This window comes from Primulina eburnea, chromosome 11 (genome assembly GCF_022965805.1).
Source record: "Primulina eburnea isolate SZY01 chromosome 11, ASM2296580v1, whole genome shotgun sequence".
NCBI lineage: Eukaryota > Viridiplantae > Streptophyta > Magnoliopsida > Lamiales > Gesneriaceae > Primulina > Primulina eburnea.
In genome coordinates, this window is record NC_133111.1 from 3,865,524 (window position 1) to 3,891,198 (window position 25,675).

At 34.9% G+C, this 25,675-nt stretch overlaps 1 protein-coding gene across 8 annotated transcripts; it reads right to left on the reverse strand.

Annotated features, from left to right (window-relative positions):
• Positions 1 to 1,253: 1,253 nt before the first annotated feature.
• Positions 1,254 to 20,945, reverse strand: LOC140806095 (pullulanase 1, chloroplastic). Of its 8 annotated transcripts, none has more exons than XM_073162569.1 (28): positions 20,633 to 20,944; positions 20,238 to 20,373; positions 20,101 to 20,153; positions 19,902 to 20,010; positions 19,364 to 19,500; positions 19,065 to 19,264; positions 18,822 to 18,971; positions 18,399 to 18,459; positions 11,672 to 11,792; positions 10,593 to 10,683; positions 10,379 to 10,514; positions 10,132 to 10,227; positions 8,877 to 9,017; positions 8,265 to 8,315; positions 7,881 to 7,951; positions 7,633 to 7,725; positions 7,456 to 7,546; positions 7,184 to 7,255; positions 5,150 to 5,206; positions 4,786 to 4,854; positions 4,531 to 4,587; positions 4,382 to 4,456; positions 3,616 to 3,704; positions 3,233 to 3,310; positions 2,973 to 3,111; positions 2,511 to 2,620; positions 2,327 to 2,426; positions 1,254 to 1,486 (listed from the first exon to the last, which is right to left on the reverse strand). In XM_073162569.1, exons 1-28 carry the CDS (start codon positions 20,840 to 20,842, stop codon positions 1,376 to 1,378), a joined length of 2,904 nt encoding a protein of 967 aa, XP_073018670.1. In that variant the 5' UTR covers positions 20,843 to 20,944; the 3' UTR covers positions 1,254 to 1,375. The 8 variants fall into 8 exon arrangements, 6 of the variants coding, with proteins under 6 accessions (XP_073018670.1, XP_073018671.1, XP_073018669.1 ...); XM_073162570.1 differs by having other exon boundaries at positions 10,379 to 10,472; positions 20,238 to 20,382; positions 20,633 to 20,943; XM_073162568.1 differs by having other exon boundaries at positions 20,238 to 20,382; positions 20,633 to 20,943.
• Between the last annotated feature and the right edge of the window lie 4,730 nt (positions 20,946 to 25,675).

Below are 25,675 nucleotides of genomic sequence, written 5' to 3' on the forward strand. Positions count from 1 at the left end.
CAACAATGCAGGGACATATGGGGTAGGGGTTTCTGTAGTGACAGGAGTTCATAAAGGGTGGATAGAAACTGTGTTCAAGAATGATCTCATCAAGGACATGGATCCAGGCATTTGGATGGGTTCGGGTTCTATGTAGTCAGATAAGGTTTATCCGTTTCCTAGCTCTTAAGTTACAGATTTGTCGACATAGGGTTATGAACATCTAGTAAGCTACTGTTTGGTGCGAATGATGATACATTAGTTAATAACACATCTTTGTTTCATCTAATGTTTAGATCAAATTATATCATCCATGTATATTAATTTATCGTCTCTATATCAAACATCTTTCATCATCCCATCGTACGACCAAATGGTGCCTAATAGTTATTGCAGATGAACTAAAAAATATCAGTGACGGTGATTGTGTAAGTTTATAAAAATCGCATATCAAAATTAAAGCACATTATATATGAAACTGTCATTTCACATGGCATTTTTAGATATTTAGAGAAAGCAAAAACTATTTTTTTTTTCTAATTTTCATTCAATTAAAATAATTATAGTCACTATTAGAATTTAAGAGTCATTTTATGTATATCTATTAATTGTCATCAAAGTTATAATATTTGTTTTTTTTGGGTGTAATTTATTTTTTTTCTAGATATCCTCCCTATACTCCCTATACTATATAGTTGCATTGATATCTTAATTTGTCCAACATTTGATATCTCCATGTATCCTTTCTCTTGTTTCTAAAACAACCATTTCTTTAATGATGATCTCTCCATTCTTTTGATATGATATTTTTAAGACAAAATACCTTTTAATATAATAATAAATACAATTAATTGTTCATATTTTAGGCACAAATGACAAAACACACATATAGTACCTTAGTAAGCAACACGAGTGCGGAATCTGAGATCCCAAAACTTGTTAAATTGGTTCATGATGCTGATCCGCATCGTCGTCCTCCCGAAAACATTCTCCTATGTGGTTTGTTTATTTCTAGCTAAACAGGATTCATATTCATGCTTTACGTTTCATACAATCTGAAAGCTCGATCCATCTTGAAAATGTTGTTTGGAATCCGCATGACGATTTGGTTTGTGTTCTTAATAGAGATTTTTATGAAGCTATTGCTCCAGTTGCTAGTGTACCAGCTTCTGAGCCAGGGTAGTGAAGTTTAAAAAGGAATGATTATGTATTTTGATGATTCAGCAGCCACAATTCCTATAATGGAAATAATTATTTCCTCATGTTGACTTCCCTTGCCAAAGGACAGGATCAATCTCTTATTTAAAAGGACTTATGGTATTATGTAACAACACATACTACACAATCAAATTCATAACTGTTACCAAATTAAAATTTTAGACAAAAATGCAGTGACTCAACTCGATCGAGATTCAACAAAAACAGAAGTCGTCCTAGAGGGTATTCTGAAACAACCTGAAGGTGAATCATATCTTGAGTCCTTAACAACGTCATCTGTTGAATTCATCTGTATTAAAGGTCACACACAGCGTATCACAGCATGAGACAACATTAAGAGGTAGAACTGACGTAAAGGTATGATTTATAAGTCTGTTAAGATGAGATGAAGGCCACACATTCAGAGTACTACAGCCCAAGCCGAGTGTAGAGGGGTAGAACCGACGTAAACATATCTATGTTAGTACAATTTCTTGACTTATTTCAACTCTTCCTTTACTCTTCTATCAAAAAGTTGTCATAGTAAAAAGCATTTAAGAAAACATTATCACTCGCAACAGTTCGAGTCTTAAGAGTTTTATGATTACCTGTTATGTTTTATGCATTGCAAAGGATCATTCGTTTAGAATCATTACTTGGGCTGTCTGTTTTTCAGATTTAAGCTAAATTGGATTTGGATATACTCCAGTGATTTGGTTTTAAGACTCATACATTTCAAAAGACGGTCAGACATGATCAGATTGGAATAAATACATAAAGGTAGAGTTGCATGTGATTCATATTAATGTACTATCACCAGTTCATTTCCTTCTATGCATTACTTCGCTATGCAATTTTCAAAGCCAAAATTGTACCAAGATTTTTTAATTTTTCCCGGATCAAGATCAGATTCTGATATCAAGAGTCCCGTAGGATTGAGATATGGATATTGAAGACAATCCTAGTGAAATTTATGTCCTCAGAGAAGAAATATCTCCATGCCCAGAGACAGATTAGGATATGTTCTTGTTTTAAGTTGATTAAGCAGCTGAACCAGTTAGGGTGTTTGGGATAGGATGCGGCTGGGTTAAAACTTTATTTTTGGTGAAATATGAAAACTTAAAACTGGCACGTAGAGATAGATAAGAACCTGAATTGCGTGCAATTGTAGGTTTCTTCCCCGTAAAGCTGGGCTGGTAAATGTGACAACAGTTGGGCCAACATTGATGATGACAACAATGTATGAGTAGCTGCACGCACAAAACACATGATACTATTGATTCGTATAACTAGCATCGCTAAATAAAACCTGACAAAAATACATTATCACCCACATGGGATCCAGTTGAGTAAGTCCGGCAACTCCATTGTATCCATCTTCAATGCTCATGACAATGACACCAGGGATCCATGATGGACCTGTATTATGAAACCGTACTCGTTCCTGGATGAAGATAGAATAATTTTAAATAGGATCACAACCTTGTCTCAATGCCTCTTCTCTTGGAATGATTTTGAAAGATTTGAGAAATATTAGCGTGGAAACACCAGGTTTTATTTCCTGAAATTAGTAATTTTGTGAAGACAGGCAGAAAAGGCAAACAAAATTAAATGATCTCAAAACCATGAAAAATTCTAAGTGGATGAGAGAAAACTATGGCTTCCACGAGCTCGTAAGATTTCAAATAATATATAAAATAGCAAAAATTATTATCCATCATTAAGGAAAATTCCAGGGCTCTTTTATGTCAAAATAATATTCCAGAAGTCATTTCAGCGTATGCACCCATTTTGACCTGGATCGCATTCGCAGTCTTCAGACGGAAAAGTGGCGAAGAATATCTTATATTTAAAAAGCTTGAAAAATTCTCAAGTGCTGCCAGAATTTGACTCCTTGTAGGTTTAAAGGATGCATCGGCCAATCTGGTCTTGATTCTGAAGAAGAGGGAAAAGGAAGTGGTTAATAAAGAGCTTAGTAAAATAATATAAGAATCACATTTAACTTGATCCAACAAACATGGAAAGGATCGAACATGAAAAAGGGAATCATGCTCACAAAGGCCAGTTTCGCTCATTCTTTTCTTTTGGAGGAAGACCAACGCCCCAGTTATTTGAACTGTAGCTGAAGTCCAGCCTGAAAAGAGAATTCGAACCGCGGAACTTGAGAATCAGAAGCATTCACACATTAAATATGTTTTATTCCCCAATAACTTCAAATAAATTATGACATCTTACTATGGACCATCTAGAGAAGGATTAGAACAGGGGGAGTGGATGCTGAAAGAGTTAAAATTTTGACATAGTTATTTTACATGATTGTGATGCCATTTCCTTCTCAAATCTCAATTCTACATGCAATGTGCTTTAAACAGATGAAGAGAACAATTAATTACTCGACTAATATAAATCGAAAAACTTGAGATTAGTATAATGAGCCACCTGTTGAACCAATCACCAGAATTGTATGAATCACGATCTAGCGATTTCGAGCGCAGGATCTCATCGCCACAATGGAAGAAAGATATTCCCTGTAAAACTAATCAATTAAGAGTATATTAAAATTGTTATTAACGATAAATACGCTAATCTGGTGGATATTAGAGCCTTTGTTAAGAAAATCATTTTTATGGTGTTAAGGTGGAAATTGTAGAGCTGTTAGTAAAATGCACTTCATCAGATGACTCATTCTTAGATCATCTAAGGTTTTCTTTTGTGAGCTTACACGCAGCCAATAGAAAGAACTTGAAATGCTTGATTTATAGAAGTTAATTTTTCAAATATTAACGCAGGAAGACATTTAGCATTAGTGCAGCTCCATTTGAACCCCTTATCTGGACAAAAATGCACACTGAACTATAAATCTATGTTTATATGATAAGAGTCTATTAAATAAAACAACGTGATACCCATTTTTTAACTCCAATGTTTTCTTATCGTAAGTGGACTGATTATACCAAATACTCCAAATATGAAGTCAATTTAAATCGTAGGCCTATCTACCTACCTATTGACATAATATCTGTCTATACTAGCCTAATAAACTACACATTTTTCACGTAAATAGAACTTGCACTTGAAAAGGTTTTTTTGGTTACTGTAAAATTTATTGTTAACCTTTTTCCAAATAATTGAGGGCAATATGCTACTCCGCATACAAGAGATAATGCAACAGAAAAATAGAATTATGAATTTAGTTGAGCCAAACCTGTGAAAGTGCTATTATACTAGTAGCCAAATGGTTCATCCTACATCTTGCATCTGCGGATATTCTCGCAGGAGTCTATTCAAAATGGAAATATACTCAGACAGCACCAAGACATGAAATATCTACGCATCATCGAGAATTATGTATACCTTTAAATTCACAATGTCAAATAAGGTCTCATTGTCATGAGCAGAAACATAATTCACCTGAATTCATAAAGAATTATCATTATAGATGTATGAACGAGATATTTCAGTAAGAATCCACCTTCCATGAGAAAATAGAATTTAAGCAATAAAATGTTATCATGATGCAATTTCTCTTCAAATAGGTCTAAATCGAATTTAAGAAATAAAAGGTTATCACGATGGCAAATTTTTCTTCAAACATGTGTAAATCCTTACTGTTTCGATGGGACTCGAAGCATATGCGACAGGTGCCCCATCATGAGTTGGAACTTCACATCCTTTAGCCTGATCAAAAGCAAATGGGTGAACTCCGCACAAAATAGTAAAAAAATAATTTTAGTTAGTATTCTTCGTAATGGATCAGGATCCTCTCCAGTACAAGGTAAAATGGAGAAATTGTTTCACAATAGAAAGGATGCCACATCATTTATTCCTTCCACTACGAGGCGAGCTTGATCTCTAAGATTATCTGCCGATGCTTTAAACCATGTAGGATGATTGGGAAAGAGGACATTAAACAAACACAGATTGATGGAATGAAAGAAAAAGAAGCTTTTGTAGTCTCAAGAAACACAATTACCTCCTGCCCCTCATAGTTGGTTAGCACAAATTCCTTTAGGTTACCTGCCATTCCGACCTGCCCTCAACAACAAATATCCAATTAGAGAATTTATTCAAGTCGGAAAAAACGGTAAAAAAAATCAATGACTTGGAAGCCAGAATAAAAATATCCAAAGATAGCAATCAAATAAGTGTAATCTAACGCATCCATGAAAAATATTATTTAAAAAATCTTCATAGTTAGTTATTGCTAAAGGCTCTGTGCTCAAGAAAGATGGGATGATAGTTATTATTTTTCTTTAGTTTATATAACATTTTGCAAAGATAAAAAATCCATATCTATCAAATTTAATCATCTGGTTACCAAAAAAAATCAGCCAACAAATGGTCTCGACACCAGTTATTTTAATGCTTCAAAATGTGATAAAGGGAATGGAATTCTTAGCAAGCATGGTAAAAGGCCCACCCAGTTCACTGCTTGAATTTGATTGATGGGATTTGGTATCATTTAGGTGATATCAGTGAGGTATAGATATCTAAAAGGATGTATCTAGTTCTGTTGTCAGAAACGGGTTCGCATTCAACAAGTATTCTAGTCAAATGCAGCATAAACTCTCTGTTCTACAGCATCATGTTTAATGAGCCTAGTCAAGTTTCTCCCATAGAATCATGGTTTGTGTAGATCACATCTTAAATTTGTGGTGCTACATAAAGATTTAACAAATGAAAAGAATTGTGGTAAACGACAGCTGCTATCCTATGATAAATTTTTGGGAATTATTTTTTTTTCTTCGCTGATAAATTACCTTCAAAAGCCTCAAAGATTTGACCAGTCTGAAGGAAAAACAAAAACCAACTGTGCAGGACAACTCTTCTCTCTCTGCAGAATCAGCTACTAAACACTGATATTAAAACTAATTTCTCAAGAATTTCCCAAATCTCAAGAAGTCGAGGTGAAATTTACTGCGAAAGTCTCCATCGCCTATTACTATATATTAAAGTTAAATCCTCTAAACTAACTACTTTTGGTTCGTTGCTTAAGCTTTTTTAAAATTCCAAAATAATCCCTTAACTTCCTTACATTCTCTAACTCATTATTATTCAGTATCTCTCCCCAATTCAATTTTGAAATATTGGGGAAAATTAGCTAGATATATGTAAGAATGGAACCTTCATTTAAAAAAAATCCAACAAATATCACTTAAATTCCTTACATTTCTCTAGCAATTTATTACTATTCAATATCCATTCCAATTCAATTTAAAATGTTGAGGAAAATTAGCTAGATACTCACAAGATAGGAACCCTTCTTATTTAATTTTTTTTATAATAGTTATACCACTATCCGATACTAATCAAACCAATCTCCCACAATCTACATCCTTTAAATTGCAACCAAATATACCCAAAAAAAATACACAATAGACCTCTATATGTCTGCCATTCAAGTCCAAGTCCAACTCCAACTCCACATCCGCATCCAAATCTTTATTTTTTCTTTTAAAAATTTTAATCTTTCGAAAGCCCATTAGCAAATTGACGCACGACTACATTCTTGCCTTTGAGGATTGCTCGCAGGCTTTGTGATGATGATCCAATTTGCAGTAAGCAATACAGATATTACATTAAAAGTCTAGCCTTTGGTGTCTTAAGTTTTGGTTTTTGTTCCAAGTTACAAATTGTTAAAGGGACAAAAAGACCTATTTATGAGAAAAATTATGCCTTAAAATTTTTCATCATGAGTCGATGATTTTGTAAAACAATTTAATTATACTAGAAACTTAAAAATAAATATTTATCACATATATAACTTTCACAACATGTGTGCCACGGTCACTAGTTACTAAATATTGTTGAAGCAATTTTCTATCTAGGGATGATGACTATGAATTCACTCCCAATAAGATCTATGTTCCCGTCAACTACTCATCAGGCTTCTTTAAAATTCAAACAAGTATCGTTCAGTTCATTTATCACTTACTTTCAGTTCACACCAGCTATCACGAAACCAGATTAACAACAGTTATCACGATCAGAATGACTATTTGAGTACCTGAATGTGGTCCTTTGCCACCGCAAGCATATGCTCTACAGAAGACTTGCTATCATGATCGTGATCATTTGGCTGAAAAAGTAAAAGAACAGAAAAGGTTTTGATGAAAACCTATACTATAAGACTTATCTCATAAAAGTGTTTTTCATTCAAAGATTGTTACCAACTCCAATAGACAGTGGTTGTTCAAGGATGAAAGAGTAAACTCAAATTTTCAAATATATCAAATAGTAACTGCTGGTACAATTTAGAATATTGCAAAGTAAGATTACCTCCAAAAATAAACCTGTTATGAAACCTTGTTGAAGAGGATGACCAAATGGGGATCCACCAAGCATTGCATCACGAATCCGATCATTGAAGCTGATGCAGGTCTTAGAGTAAATATCAGATTTAAACACAATTAATCAATGACAACTTGTACGGGGGAGAGAGGTGAGAACTACAACCTTCCAATCCCAGTTCCACTGAGGTTAAATTGTGATGCATTTATTCCACGCCCATTATTAGCTACTTCTCCAAAGTCCCATCCTTCACCATATCTGAAAGTGAAAAATGGTAGAAGCATGTGGTAAACGTAAAAGATGTGGAAACTGATATAAAAGTGATCAGTTCAAGAACATAAGCTACATTAGAATGTCTTGATGATGCATGAATAATAAATGAAAAATGAAATAACATAATCCTCCAAGCGTACAAATAGATACTAGGCCCATCAACTCCATCTTCCAGTTTCGATAAGCTCTCAAGAACACTTCTTGCTTTTACCTACACCAATAAAAATCGAAATTATAGCACATACTTCTTATCTGTTTTTGTACCAAATTGTCCCTAAAGACCTCACTATGTTTATAGGAATACACCACTACATGGTCAGAGAAAATGTGTAACTCTTCCACTTAATGTTTTAAAGAGACAAGATCAATAGATTTCAGAACACCGCATCAAACATTTGTTTTTTCATGGGAACCAACACGCATTTCAAGAGCTTTCAAAAATATTTTCACATAATTTGTTCCACACTGGAAAGCAAAACATGATTTGTTCACTGAAGAAGTGTGTGATGGCAAGTAAATCATACCATGGTACGTTTCATTATATGTCCCATAAGGTCAAAACGAAACCCATCAACCTGCAAAAGAACCAAAGGATTAGAACATATAAATACAAGGAAAGCATCTAAAATGACTAGAAAAAAACAATGCATTCAAAGGTCTTTTGTGCGAAGAAATCATTAAAGATGTCTTTTGGGGTTAGAGCTTTTCTAAATGACTAGTCTACATGGACTTGATTTAAGACAGAATCCAACGTAAAGCAACGCTGGGAAAAAATTTGAACTAAAATCTGAGAGGCATTACATATTGGAGATCACAAAATAACTGGAGTGAACACTTTTTTGCTTAGGAGTTGGGCCCTATCCTTCAAATAGAAGGATAATTTGGATGTTTATTACATGGTAGGGTTTTCTGGAGTGCGCATTTAAGGCCTATTCAAGTAAAACGAAAACAGAAAATTACTAGTGGAAAATCTTGCTGTCATATTTGGCTGAACATGAATTATTTGAGTACATTGACAACAAAATCTGTATCCGCTATTTGATTAAGGGACCACCATCAAACTCAAGCAATTTGTCAAAACAAGTAATAGATCGCTTTATATGAGATAAATGGAAAAAGCATACCAAAACTGTTACCTTATAATTGATAGTCCAGTTCAAAAGATCATCAATTATCAATCTTTCAACCATGAAATGCTCACTGGCTGTGTTGTTCATACATGTGCTATGCTCAATTAATCCATCAAGGTTCCTTCTAAGGTAGTAACCTGGAACAATCTGCAATTGGCATAGTATCACAGTTATAATAGCAGCACTGGTATTAATAAGGTGAACTCCCATCCAATGACAAAGTTAGACTCCCTGTTAGACAAAAAAATGAGTCAAATCAAAATACAACATTATTCAGTTCAACATTAGAAGCAAAATATGTTTTGATAATGGACTCGTTCAGACCATACATTCCATATGGATATGGAGACTCACAAAAAACACATCACCCCCCCTTCCTTATTTAGTGTCAGTCTTCATAATCACAGCCTTTACCTGTATACAAAATTCCCATACCTGAGCAATGCTCCATCTCCCAAACTACTACAGAAAAAACCAAAACTTGATGGCCTGACACCATGCTATCAAGTTGCTGAATGCCACTTTCCTTCGCATTCCAGCTCCTAGTTTAATCCCTCAGGCACCACTCTCCACTAGTTGAATAGCTATGTGAATGTAGTGGTGTAAACGAATTGAATACGAAGTTCGAAAATTCTAATATTTTTTGCTCGAATTCGGCTTGAATCAAGGTTCGAATTCGGCTGAAATATTCGAACACATTCGCGAGCTACTTGAAAATGAAGGCTTGAAATATATTTATTTAATATATATTGTATCATATTAAATAAAATATTAAAGCTCACGCAAACTGTTTTTCGAGCCCGCCTGATTCATGATTCAGAAATACCAAGTATACGGGCTCGGTCAATTCCAATTATAAATGTGAAGGAACATACGGGAACATGATGAATGATAAGGTTCGAGGAACTATGTAATCATGGAAGCATGATGTAAAGAGGGCTAATGGAGTTGTTGACAAAGAAATGGAAAGACAAGAGTGGAAGGTAATGATATAATATTATTCTGGAGAGAGAGAGAGAGAGACAATATTGTAAATATCTTAGTTACAAGAAAAAAATGTCAGCTATACAGAAAATATCAGCATCCCATTTTTTTTCTAAATAACCATTTTATGGACAGTTTTCTTCAGTACAATGACAACACTATTACATGATGAAGTAACATTAGAATGGAAAAGTACATAGCGATGAAGGAAAGAAAAAAATTTGTGACAAAACAAATATTTGGTGGATTATAATAGAAACAAGCACTGTCACATGACCTTGTCTAGGACAGAGTCTTTGTCATGGGGTCCGCTGGCATACAAATGATTGTAAACGACATCAAGCACAACACGAAGTCCAATGCGATTGAGTGCCTGCCATCAGATTCATTCGCTACCTTTGAGACAGAACACATCAGAAGGCCACTGAAGCTTAGAGACTTCAGTTAAATGTATTACCATATGTTAACATCATAACTATATCCTTTAAAAAGAAGGGTGAATACGTTGACAACTAAATGTATACCTGGACCATCTGGCGAAACTCTGTTATGCGGCTAACACCATTTGGATTACTTGCATAGCTTCCTTTTGGGACACCCCAGAGAACAGGATTATAGCTTTTCAGAGGCGGGAGCAGAAAATTGTCAGCCCAAGGGGCACTGAACAGATTAGTAACCAGACAAGAAACATGGACAAAATAATGTGATATGTATTTCAAGTAGGACTAAGTGGCTCACCCCCAATTATATCCATCAACGTTCTGTATGGCAGTGACTTGAGCCTGTTGCTCTTCCGAGTCCGGTGGAAATGATTCAAGTGTCTGAAAATCTGTTTCAAGTTTCACATCATTCTGAGGCAGATCAAGATATATGATAACATATCTGAATAACAAGAAGGAAGGAAACATTCATGCAAAGACAAGATTAACTATGACCAGGAAAGCGATCAAACAAATAACAGCGAGCTAGTTCAGTTTGTACGTGGAACAATGCAGTTTGCACAATTCAGCAACATATGGCAGAAATAGTACTCACACCTTCTTCCTCATGGATTAGTATAGCTAAGTGTAAAGACAGCTGAAAAGCTTGCCAAACAAATAGAGAATACCTTGGAATGTCATATCTTATACTTAATTTAGCCCACATGAGCAAACTGATGGGAAAAAACAGATTTAACTTCAAGTATTTGCAGTATGCAAGAACAGATAATGAGAATGAAATAAATGATAAGGAAACTTATTTCAACAGAAACAGTAGTCTTTTACAGATATGTGATCAAAATCCTTCCAAAGAAGATGTCATTGAGAACACAAATACAGAAGATGTCTTTGAGAACACAAATACCATGACTGCATAAATTTTTTCCTCCTCTCCCCTATATCTTCTAATAACATATTACTTCTATATTTCCTTCCCCATCCCATTCAAACTCTATATTTCCCACCTTTTTTTGGATTCTTCCTGCGTAAACGTTCAGTAGGTGGCTTACAAATATTTTGATTGTCCTCGCCCAACCCAATATAACCCCCAAAGCCCAGGTCCCTAACATAAACTCAGAGTCAAGCAAAAGTCTTAATGTTGGACACTTGATTCTAAATAACATAAATATCATCCTGGGTTCTAAAAAATGCTGTTGAGAAAATCCACAAATACCAAATGTTGGATGTTTTTTTTTCAAGCTACAGGCTTTGGACTTCCTCTCAAATATTTAAAATATTTTGATAAGGATTGAGGATAGATTACAATCAACAAATGAAATTAAAATTTTGGAGAAACAGATTAAATAGAAAAGAACAATACAGTTAACAAAACCATACCTAAATGTTTCCATTTATCCTTCTCGTCATCAACACCACCAAATTGGAAGGTTGGAAGCAGATGGACATGTGTGATACCAGCCTTGGATAACTTCTTAAGATGAAGCATTCCTGCCGACTCCTTCAAGTGAAAAATATTCCATCAGTGACAACTACCAACAACCAAAAGTATCCATAGTTATTTTTGTTGCCTTTGGTAAAGGCCGTGCTTCTAAACAGTTGTGCAGAGAGGCGCTTGTCGAAACTGATAATTTTTTTTTTATAGGAAACAATATTTTATTATTTAAGTAATAACAAAGGTTACATCAGTGGACTAGAAGTTCACTGTCAGTTCACTGTCCTAAAACAACATATTAAAGCGTGAATATTTCAAAGATACACATAATCCCATTGTCTTATCAAATCAAAAACTGAAACATTATCGAATGCTTTGTGGTTTCCAATCCACAAGGCCACATTAATCTTTATTTTCTCCCAGCACTTGTCGATATGTGTCTCTTTTCCTTCGAAGATTCTCTGGTTTCTTTCCAACCATATCGTCCAGCACAGGCAGTGAACCACAACTTTCCAAAATAATCTTCCTCTTGTTCCGGTTGGCTGTCCCAAATCCATGCCGAATAAAGCTTGAGTTGATCCAGGTGGCACCCAAACCAAACTCATCTCTTGCAGCGCTCTAATCCATAATGAATACGAGAATGAACAGTGAATGAGCATATGGTCTTGAGTCTCTAAGGCGTTTCTGCATAGGACACACCAATTTGGGCACAAAGCAATCCCGGGGCACCTTTTTTGAACCATCTCCGAGCTTGGCAGTTTACCCATTGTTGCTGACCAAGAGAAGAACTGAATCTTGGTAGGAACGGGTGTTTTCCAGATAGTGTCGAAAAGTTGGAATTTTGGATTAAGATTAGGTGAGAAGAATGACTCATAGAAGGAACTGACAGAGAAAATACCCGAAGAATCCCCACTCCACTGTATAACATCTTCCACCCCCCGAACCAATCTAACCGGTTCTAAGACTTCTAATAGACCCGTCAACTCATCAATCTCTCCGTCTCTTACCCCCCGTCGGAAGTGAAAATCCCAAGAATGATTGAAGTCAGTGTTATCAAAAGTTGCAAAATATGAAATGGGCAAATTGCGAAAAGACGACAAATGAAATAAAACAGGGAAACAATCTTTGAGGGACCCTTCACCCACCCAGTAATCTTCCCAGAATCTCACTTTATTCCCTCCTCTTACCTTAATTGAAGTATGAATTTTAAAAGATGGATGTATCCGGGAAATAAACTTCCAAGGGCATCTAAATGTTACATTTCTCGCCAAACCCGCATCCCACCCATTTTCTTGCAATCCATATTTGCTAACAATGATTTTTTTCCATAAAGTCCCCTCTTCTTTGAAAAAACGCCACCACCACTTCCCAAGCAAGGCTGAATTTTTGAATCTGATATTCGCAATGCCCAGTCCACCTCTTTCCTTTGGTTTGCAAACTTGATCCCATGAGGCCAAATGTAAGTGAGTGTCTCCATCCGCTCCATCCCATAGAAAATCCCTTGATATCTTATCCATCGCTGCCTCAACACTTTTGGGAACCCTGAATAATGACATGTAATATATGGGGATGGAATTTAAAACCGAAAGTATCAACGTTAATCTTCCACCTTTGGACAGAAATCCTTTCTTCCATGCAGCCAATTTCCTGGACAGTTTATTAACCATCGGCTGCCAAAATGATGCTTTCAATGCGTTGCCTCCCAAAGGTACACCCAAATATGTGATAGGCCATGATTCTTTGCCACATCCCAACTGTGTTGCCAACCTTTCAACTTCATCATTTTCACGATTAATTCCCAACAACGCACTTTTTTCCCAATTTATTTTCAAACCCGACATGTGACAGAAGGAGCTCACCACTTTGACCATAAATCTTATATGTTCCTCATTTTGGGCGAAAAAAAGCGTATCATCTGCAAACTGGATATGAGATATCTCAATCTTATCTCTGCCGACCTCTATACCTTTCAGTAGATTCATTTCTTTGGCTTTGTCTATTAGTCTACCCAACACATCTACAACCAAATTGAAAAGAAAAGGAGATAATGGGTCTCCTTGACGTAGTCCTTTAAAAGCCTTAAATTTTCCTCTTGGCCTCCCATTGATCATGACTGAAAAAGAAACGTTCGATACACAACCCCTCATCCACGATCTCCATTTAATCCCAAATCCCTTCTTCGATAAGACGAAGTCCAGAAACTCCCAATCAACGTTATCATAGGCTTTTTCAAGATCCACTTTCAGCACCCATCCCTTTTTTTTCTTCACCCTGGCTTCTTCGAGCAACTCGTTTGCTATTAGACCACAATCCAGAATTTGTCTCCCCTCGACGAATGCATTCTGTGCTGCTGATATTGTCGACTCCATCACACATTTCAATCTCTCTGTTAAGACTTTCGAAATTATCTTGTATAGGCTTGTTATTAAACTGATGGGTCGGAAGTCCTTAACTTTGTAAGAGTCAACTTTCTTTCTAATCAAGCAAATATAAGTCTCGTTGGTGATGCCATTAATGATGCCACTGTTAAAGAATTCTTGAAAAACCAGCATTAGATCTTTTTTGACTATCTCCCAGCATTCTTGGAAGAAGCTCAAAGTAAAACCATCAGGTCCCGGGCTCTTGCCCCCGTCACATTTAAAGACTGCTGCCTTAACTTCGTCTTCTGTAAATTCTTTTTCTAAAAGTCGGCTCATCTCCGTATCAATCGGACACCAATCGACGCCTTCAATACCCCAACATCTTGCCTCATGGTTACTGTACAGACCCTTGAAGAATTCAGAAATAATTGAAACAATCTCGTCCTCGCTTGTTGTAATTGTGCCATCATTTCTTTCGAGTCTATCGATGGTTGCCTTACTTTTGCGTTGGTTAAGGATGGAGTGAAAGAATTTTGAGTTTTGATCCCCTTCTTTGATCCATTTTACCTTGCATTTTTGATTATTTCTTTGGTTCTTCCGTCTTGTCATTTCCTCAAACAACAATTTCGCTTCTTTTCTCTCGGTCACTAAGCCTTCCATAGCCTTCCCCTCACCCTCCAGCTTATCAATTCTGCTAATCTTGCTTGATAATTCTGCTAACTGCATTTCCAGCGATCCATAAACTTCTGTATTCCATTTTTTGATGTCGCCCTTAATTGACTTTAGTTTCATCATCAATCTATATCCCGCCCATCCTGTTGAATTCGAGTTGTTCCACCACAGCTGTGTTAAGTTTTTGAAGCTCTTGTCCTTTAGCCAAATGTTTTCGAATCTGAATGGTGTTGGGCCCCATTTGTTTTGAGTCAAATCGAGAACCAGAGGGAAATGATCCGACGTGATTCTCGGTAAAATGGATTGTCTATAAAATGGGAAAATTTCAGACCATCCCACCGTGAACAAGAATCTATCTAGACGGCAACAAATTGGTGAAGCCCTCAGATTCGACCAAGTGAATTGTCCATTCAATAAGGGTGGATCACATAGCTGTAGTTCTTGAATGAGACTATCAAAACAGTGCATACTCGATGTCATAGAAGGGCTGTTTATTTTTTCGCGGATGGATCTTACGACGTTGAAATCACCCCCCAAGCACCATCGATCTCCGCATAAGACCCTTAATCCAGCAAGCTCATCCCAAAAATTATTTCTTAAACTCGGGTGACATGGCCCATAAACAGCTGAAAACCACCAATCAGTTTGAGCGGTTTTTTGTATTTGAATTGAAACAGAGAATTCCCCAATCAGGTTGTCCTTGACCATTGTAACTCTTGGATCCCACATGACGATAATCCCCCCCGATCTACCCACCGAAGGTAAAGTTACCCATTCCACAAATCTTGACTTCCACAAACTTGATACTAGTTTCCTGTCCACCACATCTTTTTTTGTCTCCTGCAAAACAACTAAATCTGGTTTTTCTTTGGCTATTATTGTTCGTATCATTCCCCTTCGAGTGGCTGATCCACTCCCCCTGATATTCCAAGAGAGGACTTTCATTGTTCCACTTCCACGACCCTCTTGTTCTTACTACTACTGTCTCCTTCATTCACCATCATCTTTCCACACACATCTAGATCGTGAAATTCCACTCTCTCTATACCCATCAATCTTAAACACTCGGTCGAATCTGCATCGGTGGATTCAAGATTCTCCCTTTTAGCAATAATCACACCTTCTACCACACCCTCAAGATGCCCTTTGAAATTATTTCCGGATAATCCCACCTTTCTACCCACTGAATTATTACCCCGCCCACCCGAAACCTCTACCCTATCCCCCAACCCGAGAAAGGACTCTGGAACAGGAAGTGAATGGGAAAGAGAATGATGTGAAGTAGAGGTGATGGGTGAAGTGCATACCTTGCTCGGAGAGTCTTCAAAAAATTCGCCCAAATCATCAAATTCCATAGATTTCCTTGTTGATTTATCCGACTGATCAGAAATATGACTGTCGGCATCGCTAAAAGCTCGTCCATCATCTGAAAAATCATCCGTCACTGCATGATTTGTTGCGTCTTCCCAAATTCCATCTTCCCCTTGACTAATATCGTTGTCGATATCAGTGATTGATCTAAATGGAGTATCTTTGTTTGACAGTGGATATTTTTGTTGAGTTGGCTGCAATTTTTTCCTGCGATATACATGCTCAAACTTTCTTAAATCGGGGTAGATTTCCCCCTCAAATTGTTGATTTACATTCTGTTGTGAATGAGGAATGTTTGTAGTATCAATCTTCCCCTTCTGAAAATCCTTCTCATCCTTCGGATTTAATTTTTTGAGAAACTTGATGTGATTCCCACGGTTCCATGGTTCTGATGCACACTTCCTCTCTCCTGAATTCTCACCTTTCTCAATTATCTTCAGCTCAATTTTTTCTTTGCATTTGTTCATGATCGGCATCTCACAAGTGTGACTAAACTTGACCGGTCCATCTTGGTTTGCATTTGGATGGATTGTGATGTTGTTCTCCTGCCCTCTTTGGATAACATCCAAATTTTCTGCACTTGGGAATTTTTCTTTGACTCCTTTCTTGATACCCCAGCCTGTGACAGTCTTAGCTCCATTGATCACCACCTGTGCGTAGGATCTTTTCTCGTACTTATCGTACTCTGATATTTGGACTGAATCCACGATGATGCGTGTGGTCAGGAGTCATCTTTCAGTTATGATCTGGAGGTTTCTATTGATGAACCCTCCTTCGAGACCCACTACTTTAATTTTTGCTGCTGATAGGTCTCTTAATAGGATCGTGTCTTGGCTAATGCATAGTAATCCTCCACATTGATCACCAATACGCTTAAAAAGATCTTTGGACCATAAATCCCAAGGTATCCCAAGTAAACGAATCCAGCTGTTGCAGCACTCGAAAACCTCCTCTGCACTATTGATATTTTCACTCCAATTCTGAAAAGATAAAGTGACTTTGTTTTCCAGAAAACATTTCTTCAGTCTCAAGTAGAACAATGCATCCTCTTCGTTATGTGGCCACCAAACTGCTTTGTTGGCCTGGAAAGGAAACACTTCAATCTTTCGCTGGACCGCCTTACCCAGTGTTTTGATCACCAGCTCCCATGATATGTTGACACAGTCCCTAGTAATGATAATAGCCTTACTCCAGTCCTAAGATATCATATCTTGAAGTTGATCTGATTCTTCCGCTGCCGAGTATCTCTTATCCCTAACATTCTGCCAAACATTTTGCTTCTTTTGTGGTTGTTCCATTTGCTTAATTGAATCTCTGGACATCATTACGTTGTCCTTTCTATTCATCCTAAATCTGGTCAGATTGTTAGCCATCCATTTCCATCCCCCGTTGAATCGTCCACTAGGTATAATGATACGTTGTGTCTTGCCCCTCCAAACTAGCTTAGATATTTCTAAATAACTCCCTCGACCGTTAACAATTTTCTGCAAAGATACCACTGCTTCTCTTCCTCTGAATCTGTTGAAACTAGGGCATGATTGTGGTTTAGTGATGTAATCCCACAGTTTTGATATGATCCAATCTAAACTTTCCATGTTGATTTCCAGAATATAACTTGCGTTTCTGGTCCTTTCGTTCACCGTGATTGTGCTAACCCTCCTTCCCCTGCTGATTAAGAACAGCTTTTGTTCGATTTTGATTTCGCAACTTGGGTTGAAATCGTTCCGGAGATTCCAATGATACATGTTGACTGTTGATGAAGAGATGATGGGAAGCAAGGTGATGGGTAAACGCTCGGAGTAAAAGTGTATGGGAAAAGATGAATGGGTCGAAGAAAAACGAGGAAGATCGGAGATAAAGAAACCGGGCTGAAGGACGAAATACGAAGAGGGAAATGTAATGGGTTTTGATTTTTTTTTTTTTTTTGATTTTTGATTTTTGACGCCGCCGGTCGCGGAACGACGCCGGAGACGGAGGTTAAAAAAAACAGAAGAGGCAACTCAGAGATATTGGAGGTTAGAGAAGGAACGGTGAAGGAGTCCAGTTGAGCGGAGGTTTGAAGGGGGAGAGAGCATTTTCAAAAAATTCTCTCTCTCCATTTTCTCAATCTTCACTTTCATTGATCCTTCCTCGAAACTGATAATAATCAGAAACTAAGAGCTGCATGATTGTTAATTTTGAAAAGGTCAAGAGGAAGATAAAGCAAAAATATAGGATACAAAAAAAAAAACTGATATCAGGTTCAAAAGAAACTGGTTCAAAGTTTTACCATGGAAGTGAAGGCGAGAAAGCCACCACGAAAGTCAGGATGAACAGTATTATCATTGGCACTGCAACACAGACAGATAGATAATAGGAAAAATAACTGAAAAGTTTTAAGGCAGTGATTCTGTTTCTCTGTCTTATTTTAAGATTTTGACGACAAATTCTTACGAATTAAACTTATTTTGGCCAAATAAATACACACTGGATTTGTTTTCGATTACTCAGTTTGAATTCCTTTGCTGATTCCAACTGTCCATATAGATACAATTATGAAGAGAACGAGAGAGAAAATTCCTTTGCCGTCAAATAGCATGCTTAGGTATTTAAATTTCCTCATTATTCAACTCTTCAAAACTTCAACAAGAATGACGCACAAAATCGGGTATAGAAAACCAGAAGTATTCATATGACAAGCATAGTTGTTTACCTGAAATCTCTCACATGCAATTCATAGATACTGATGTCAGAAAAAGAAAGAAGATCTGGTTTTTCATCAACCAAGTCATCCCATCCTTCAGGTTTTGATGTTTCAGAATTTAAATTGACCAACAAGGTTCTCTTTCCATCAGCTGAGAGACTACACAAACAACATATCTGTGTATGTAAATCATTCAGTATGCTACTTAATCCAGAAGTGGTGTAAATATATAACCATTTTTATACTACTTACCCCCTTGCATATGGATCATTAGCCATACATTTTTCAATTTTCAAGGTGCTAGGCTGGTACACAGATACTTCATAGACATAGTAACAGCAATTCCAAGTTAATGGCCCACTAGCACTCCAAACTCCATTCTGCTCTTCTAGCTGGACAACTTCCAAATGATCTCCACCTTCCGGTTCCCTATATATCAGCGCACGTACGTCCTGTCATACATAGAGAATATACGACTGAAGTTGGGGGAGAATGGAATTAACAAGTTTAAAAAAAGGGAAGAAAAGAAGAACTAGAATAATTGTGCTTACCTGTGCAGTCGGTGCCCAAAGGTACAGCGAAATGGATTCGAGGGAAAAAATTGGGCCAAGTGGGCCATTGTAAGAGAATAATTCATCTAGAACACCAGGCAACTGCAAGCCAGTAATAGTGGTACATTTGCCCCCAGCTACACATGAACATAGTGTCATGAGGCATGTCTGGAACTGCTCTATTGAATGTGTCAAAGATAAAGGGATCAAAAAAGGGAAATAATTGCTGAAATTTCAAGCAACTAAGATCCTATCAGCAGAAATCATTGCCTAAGTTATTTCACCTCTTTACGATGCACTTCTTTTTTGTTGAAGCTGGAAAATTCAAGACTGTATTACTTAAATCTGTTGAAAGTACTGATAATTTAACAATGAACATATGAGGATACGTCGTGAAATTTTGCTTGGAGATAAGATTAAGAGGTTACATAAAATACTTGAGAATGTTCAAACTAGCTACAGATGCATGACATTTATATAGGCTACTACCATCGCTCTTGTGAGAAAGTAAAACATGAAGCAAGAATTTTGAACTTACATGTTATAAAAGCAACAGCCAGTTGGTATTTGAGTAAACCTACAACATCCACAGTCGGAGGAACTTGAAAAGATTTATAGTCTTTAATGTGAGGAAATCTTTCGATTACCTACAACCATACATAAATCACGGAAAATCAAAGCTTCATAACACTAGAATGTATGAACCTACAAATACACAAACACGCCAAGTAGCTTACATGTTCTGGAAGTTTATCGTTACTTCCTCCAAGGTCAATTTTCACATCATAGCCTGTATGACAAGCAGAGCGTATCAGTGCTCCATCCCCATGAAATCAAAAGAATGTTACCAAGGATCCAACTGTTCTAACAAAACCTTGAATTTCACCATTTGAAACAGACAAATTCGCAGTTTTGCTGCCATAAAGATAATATGAACCATCTCCAGCGTCCACATCCCAAGCAATTGTTGATTTAGTGACCCAAAATGCTCTAGAATATAACAAGCTCTCCTGCAAAACCTTAATGTTGCAAGAGCACATTTTCAATAAATATAAATAACTGATACCCGAGACATGTTCGAGATCTTTTTGTTTAACTCTGATTTTTTTGATTAGTAATAACCCCCTCTCTTTTTTCCCCTAAACTAGATACCCATCTCAACGCCTCAAATTACAAGCATCTCAGTTTCATATCCACAATTCATAAACACACAATCACAAGAACAGTTGAAGACAAACGTCTTCTGGAATAAAATCGAAAGAAATATACCTGACAAGAATTACTGGATCCTCCATCAATGGCCATGGCTGAAGAGCATTGGATTGTAGGCGAAGTATTGAGCCTGAAAGCGCGGCGGGACGAGCCGCGTCGGCGCCGAGTCACGCTCACCGATATCGAGCGAGACGTGAGAGGCGGACAAGTGTTCCAGCAAGTCCTGGAAGTAGTCAAAAATGGAGTGGATGAATGAAGAAGAGACATTTCCCAAATTCAGTTGAGATTCGTTATCGCTCCCTCTTTTCCCTTGTAGCTTAAATTTACTTTTGAGAAATTCCTACTTCCATTTTTATCTCGCAAACTCTTCGCGTTCGTCTCAAACTCTTAAAAGCAGGAATTTGTGTCAAACAACCTCACGAGTCTCGTATTTTTTGTGTTATTTGTATGAAAAAATATTATTTTTTTATGCTAACGATATTATTTTTTATTTTGAATGAATATCGATAGGATTGATCAGTTTCACAAATAAATTCATGAGACCATCTCACAAAAAACTTACTCCAAACTTAAAATATTGATATTAGGTAAAAATTGATAAAAATATAAGTCAATTTTTACCTAAACTGGGTCTGGATAACTAAAAAATGATATAAGAATTGAATTTAGATTTGAATTTTAAACATATGAATTTGGAATTTCAATTTGACATTTGGGAAAAAAAAAACAAATAAATATAATTTGAAATTTGATTTAACCATTAAAAAATTTATTTTATATTAAAACTTTCTTGTATTGCTTATTTTTAAAATGTTTTTCTTATTTACCAAATTTTGACAAATTAAGTTTAAAAAATTAAAACAACAATTTTTTAATAGAAATTAATTGATTTGAATAATTTTCAAAAAATATATATAATATAAATGTGTGTGAATTGATAATATATATTTTTAGATAAATTATACTTTATAAAATTTGAGAACACTTAAAATTTATGAATAATTTATACAAAATTATTAGTAAAAAAAATACTCAAATTAATATAAGTATTCGAAGACCGGGCTTATAGTCCAGTTGGTCTCGTCCATTCCCCCTTGTTTATAGATTGAGGTTCGAATAATCTTCCTCTTTTAACTAAAAAAAATTAATATACGTATTTGTTAATTTTTGTATTAAATGATTTCATTGGACATTTAATAACTGGTTCGATTATTAAAAATCATATTTTTTTAATATATTCCGACCATATTAAGATAATTTTGATTATTTGTTTACTTCGAAAACTCGACGATTGATAATTAGACAATACATACAGAGCTAGTTTTAATATGATGAATATCCATCATATATGGACACATCACCGACTGATGTGACTCAATCTATTGGATGTTCATAATGATATCTCGTAAGTACTTAAAAGTGAATATTCAGAGTATCAAAACTATATATATATATAATATTCTATAAAAGCATGAATTAACACAAATGTTAATTGTACTGATATAATATTCTGGTCAATATGAATTTAATATTCAACGTTGAATTTAATTTATAAAGTCAATTTATAAAAATAAATAAAAGTTAAATATATTTCCAATTATGATTAAATTTTCATATGAAATTTCGTTAGCATTCAAATATTGACTCTGATTACGATAGATTTATGTAAATTGTTTTTAAATTACTACAACCTCTTTAATTTCCAAAATCCAAATCTAAAATTTTGTGGAATCGTGCAATAATTAACGAATTAATCTGACCATATAAATCGAACTTCAAAGGGATTGAAACATGTAAAGCAAGCATGGGTTCACTAAAAATCAAATACATTTTACCAATATTTCTTCTTCTTTTGAACCTTGACAACAACCTTGCATGTTTTCTTACCAGCAAAATTTCCGTTTACATCGTAAATAACCTTCATGTAAATTCTCCAACATTGCATGTCCGTTGTCAATCTGGAGACGATGATCTAGGAAATCATACTATTCCATTTAACAGAAGTTATAGTTTTGAATTCTGTGAAAGTTGGGGCACTGGCACGATATTCTTTTGTCATCTCTATTATGGTAGAAAAGATGCGTCTTTTAACGCTTTCTCTTCAGCGGACAAAGAGCTTATATGCGAAGCTCACCTATGCTATTGGATTGCGAGGGAAGACGGTATCTATGTAGCAAAAGAACCTCCGGTAAAATTAGTGAAAAAGTATGACTGGATTATACATGGGTAAAAAAATTGTTAGATTGTACGATAGTAATAAATCAACTATCATATGATAAGATGGTACTTTAATTGATGTGACTTTTTAAATTCTCAACCCTGCTTAAATAATTTTGGTGGAATCATGAAATAACTAAATAAGTAATCAAAACTATATATATACATATATATATATATACACACACACTTATCGTGCGTACTTATGTGAGCATCGATGATGTGCTATTCACCTATTGGATAGACAATTTTTCTATGTTTCATTACATCCAATAAGTAACATATATATATATATATATATATATATATATATATATATATATATATATATATAAAATAGAATTATTGAATTTTTATTAAAATTGTATACATTAAATTTGATATCATGTTCATCAATCATACTCACGAAATAATATGAGTTAGACTCATAAATAGATATGGTATGGACAACTTATAAAATAGAGTAAGTCTATTGTGAGATGGTTTCACGAAGCTTCCTATGAGACAAGTCGACTCTACCGAGATTCACAATAAAAATAATACTCTTAGCATAAAAAGTATTAATTTTCATGGATGATTTAAATAAGATATATGTCTCACAAAATACGACCTGTGAGTATGTATACAATATATATGTGTATTAAAACAACAATTTTTTAATAGAAATTAATTGATTTGGAATATATAATATAAATGTGTGTGAATTGATAATATATATTTTTAGATAAATTATACTTTATAAAATTTGAGGACACTTAAAATTTACGAATAATTTATACAAAATTATTAGTAAAAATAACTTTTGTTTATAGATTGAGGTTCGAATCATCTTCCTCTTTTAACTAAAAAAATTAATATAAGTATTTGTTAATTTTTGTATTACTTTAGTTCATAACTTTCTGTCAAAAGATTTGAATAATATAATAAAAAAGATACACACAACTCATGAATGAATTATGTTGACCATGATTTCAATGGACATTTAATAACTGGTTCCATTATTAAAAATCATATTTTGTTAATATATTCCGACCATATTAAGATAATTTTGATTATTTGTTTACTTCGGAAACTCAACAATTGATAATTAGACAATACATACATAGCTAGTTTTGATATGATGAATATCCGTCGTATATGGACACATCACCGACTGATGTGACTCAATCTATTGGATGTTCATAATGATATTTCGTAAGTACTTATAGTGAATATTCAGAGTATCAAAACTATATATAATATTCTATAAAATCATTAATTAACACAAATGTTAATTGTACTAATATAATCTGGCCAATATGAATTTAATATTCAACGTTGAATTCAATTTATAAGGTCAATTCATAAAAAATAATAAAACTTAAATATATTTCCAATTATGATTATATTTTCATATGAAATTTCGTTAGCATTCAAATATTGATTCTGATTACGATCGATAGATGTATGTAAATTGTATTTTAATTACTACAACCTCTTTAATTTCCAATATCCAAATCTATAATTTTGTGGAATCGTGCAATAATTAACGAATTAATCTGACTATATAAATTGCACTTCAAAGGGATTGAACCATGTAAAGCGAGCATGGGTTCACTAAAAATCAAATACATTTTACCAATATTCTTTCTTCTTTTGAACCTCGACATCAACCTTGCATGTTTTCTTAACAGCAAAATTGCCGTTTACATCGCAAATAACCTTGATTTCAATTCTCCAACATTGCATCTCCGCTGTCAATCTGGAGACGATGATCTAGGAAATCATACTCTTCCATTTAACAGAAGTTATAGTTTTGAATTCTGTGAAAGTTGGAGTACTGGCACGATATTCTTTTGTCATCTCTATTATGGTAGAAAAGAAGTATCTTTTAACGCTTTCGATTCACGGGTCAAAGAGTTTATATGCGAAGGTCACCTATGTTATTGGGTTGCGAAGGAAGATGGTATCTATGTAGCAAAAGAACCTCCAACAAAATTAGTGAAAAAGTATGACTGGGTTATACATGCGTAAAAAAATTGTTAGATTGTATGATCATAATAAATCAACTATTTATATGAGAAGATGGTACTTTAATTGATGTGACTTTTTAAATTCCAAACTTGCTTATACAATTTTTCTATGTTTCATCACATGTAATAAGTGAGTGGCACGTCATCGGTGTTTATATATATATATATATATATATATATATATATATATATATATATATATATATATATAATTCTTCATGAAAATAGGGTTAGAGATATTTGGGTCTATAAATTTGGAATAATTGAGCTTTTTCCAATAATCATTTATGTGTGTGTATATAATGTTGACAGAATATTTTGAATCTAAATAAATGAAGTCCAAGGCACGTTTACAACGCTTTCTTTTAAGAAATGTTTACTCCTTTCGCTTTAGTCACAGGAATATAAAAAAAATTTCTTTCAGGATACAATGGAGATATTCTGTATTTGTGATGACTAAATAAAATCAGAATCTGAATACCTTTTTTGAACTAATGATGACATATATATATATAAACGAAATTTTGATTCAGAACCGACACGACTCTTCATGAAATAATGAACATTTTCATGAAAACAAATCATGAAACAAGTTGTTGTTTTCAAAGAGTTGTCTTACCCATTGCGAAAGATTGTGTGGTTTCTGACTACCAAACTAAATAAATCGAATAATTATAAAATTATGAAAAAATCGCAGCGGTAAACTTTGTTTGTTATAAACAAACTAAATAAATTATGAAAAAAATTTCTAAGATATAATAGAATAATTGAATTTTTATTAAAACGGTATATACTACCTTTGATATGATGTTCATCAATCATACTCACGAATATACAGTATGAGTTAGACACATAAATAGATATGGTATGG

Coding starts and splice junctions, on each gene's coding strand:
- LOC140806095 (XM_073162568.1), bottom strand. CDS start 20,842: ATGTCTCTTCTTCATTCATCCACTCCATTTTTGACTACTTCCAGGACT. Junction 8,316..8,876: donor ACTGGACTATCAATTATAAG/GTAACAGTTTTG, acceptor GTTCTTTTGCAG/GTTGATGGGTTTCGTTTTGA. Junction 2,427..2,510: donor CTTACTCAACTGGATCCCAT/GTGGGTGATAAT, acceptor TTGTGCGTGCAG/CTACTCATACATTGTTGTCA.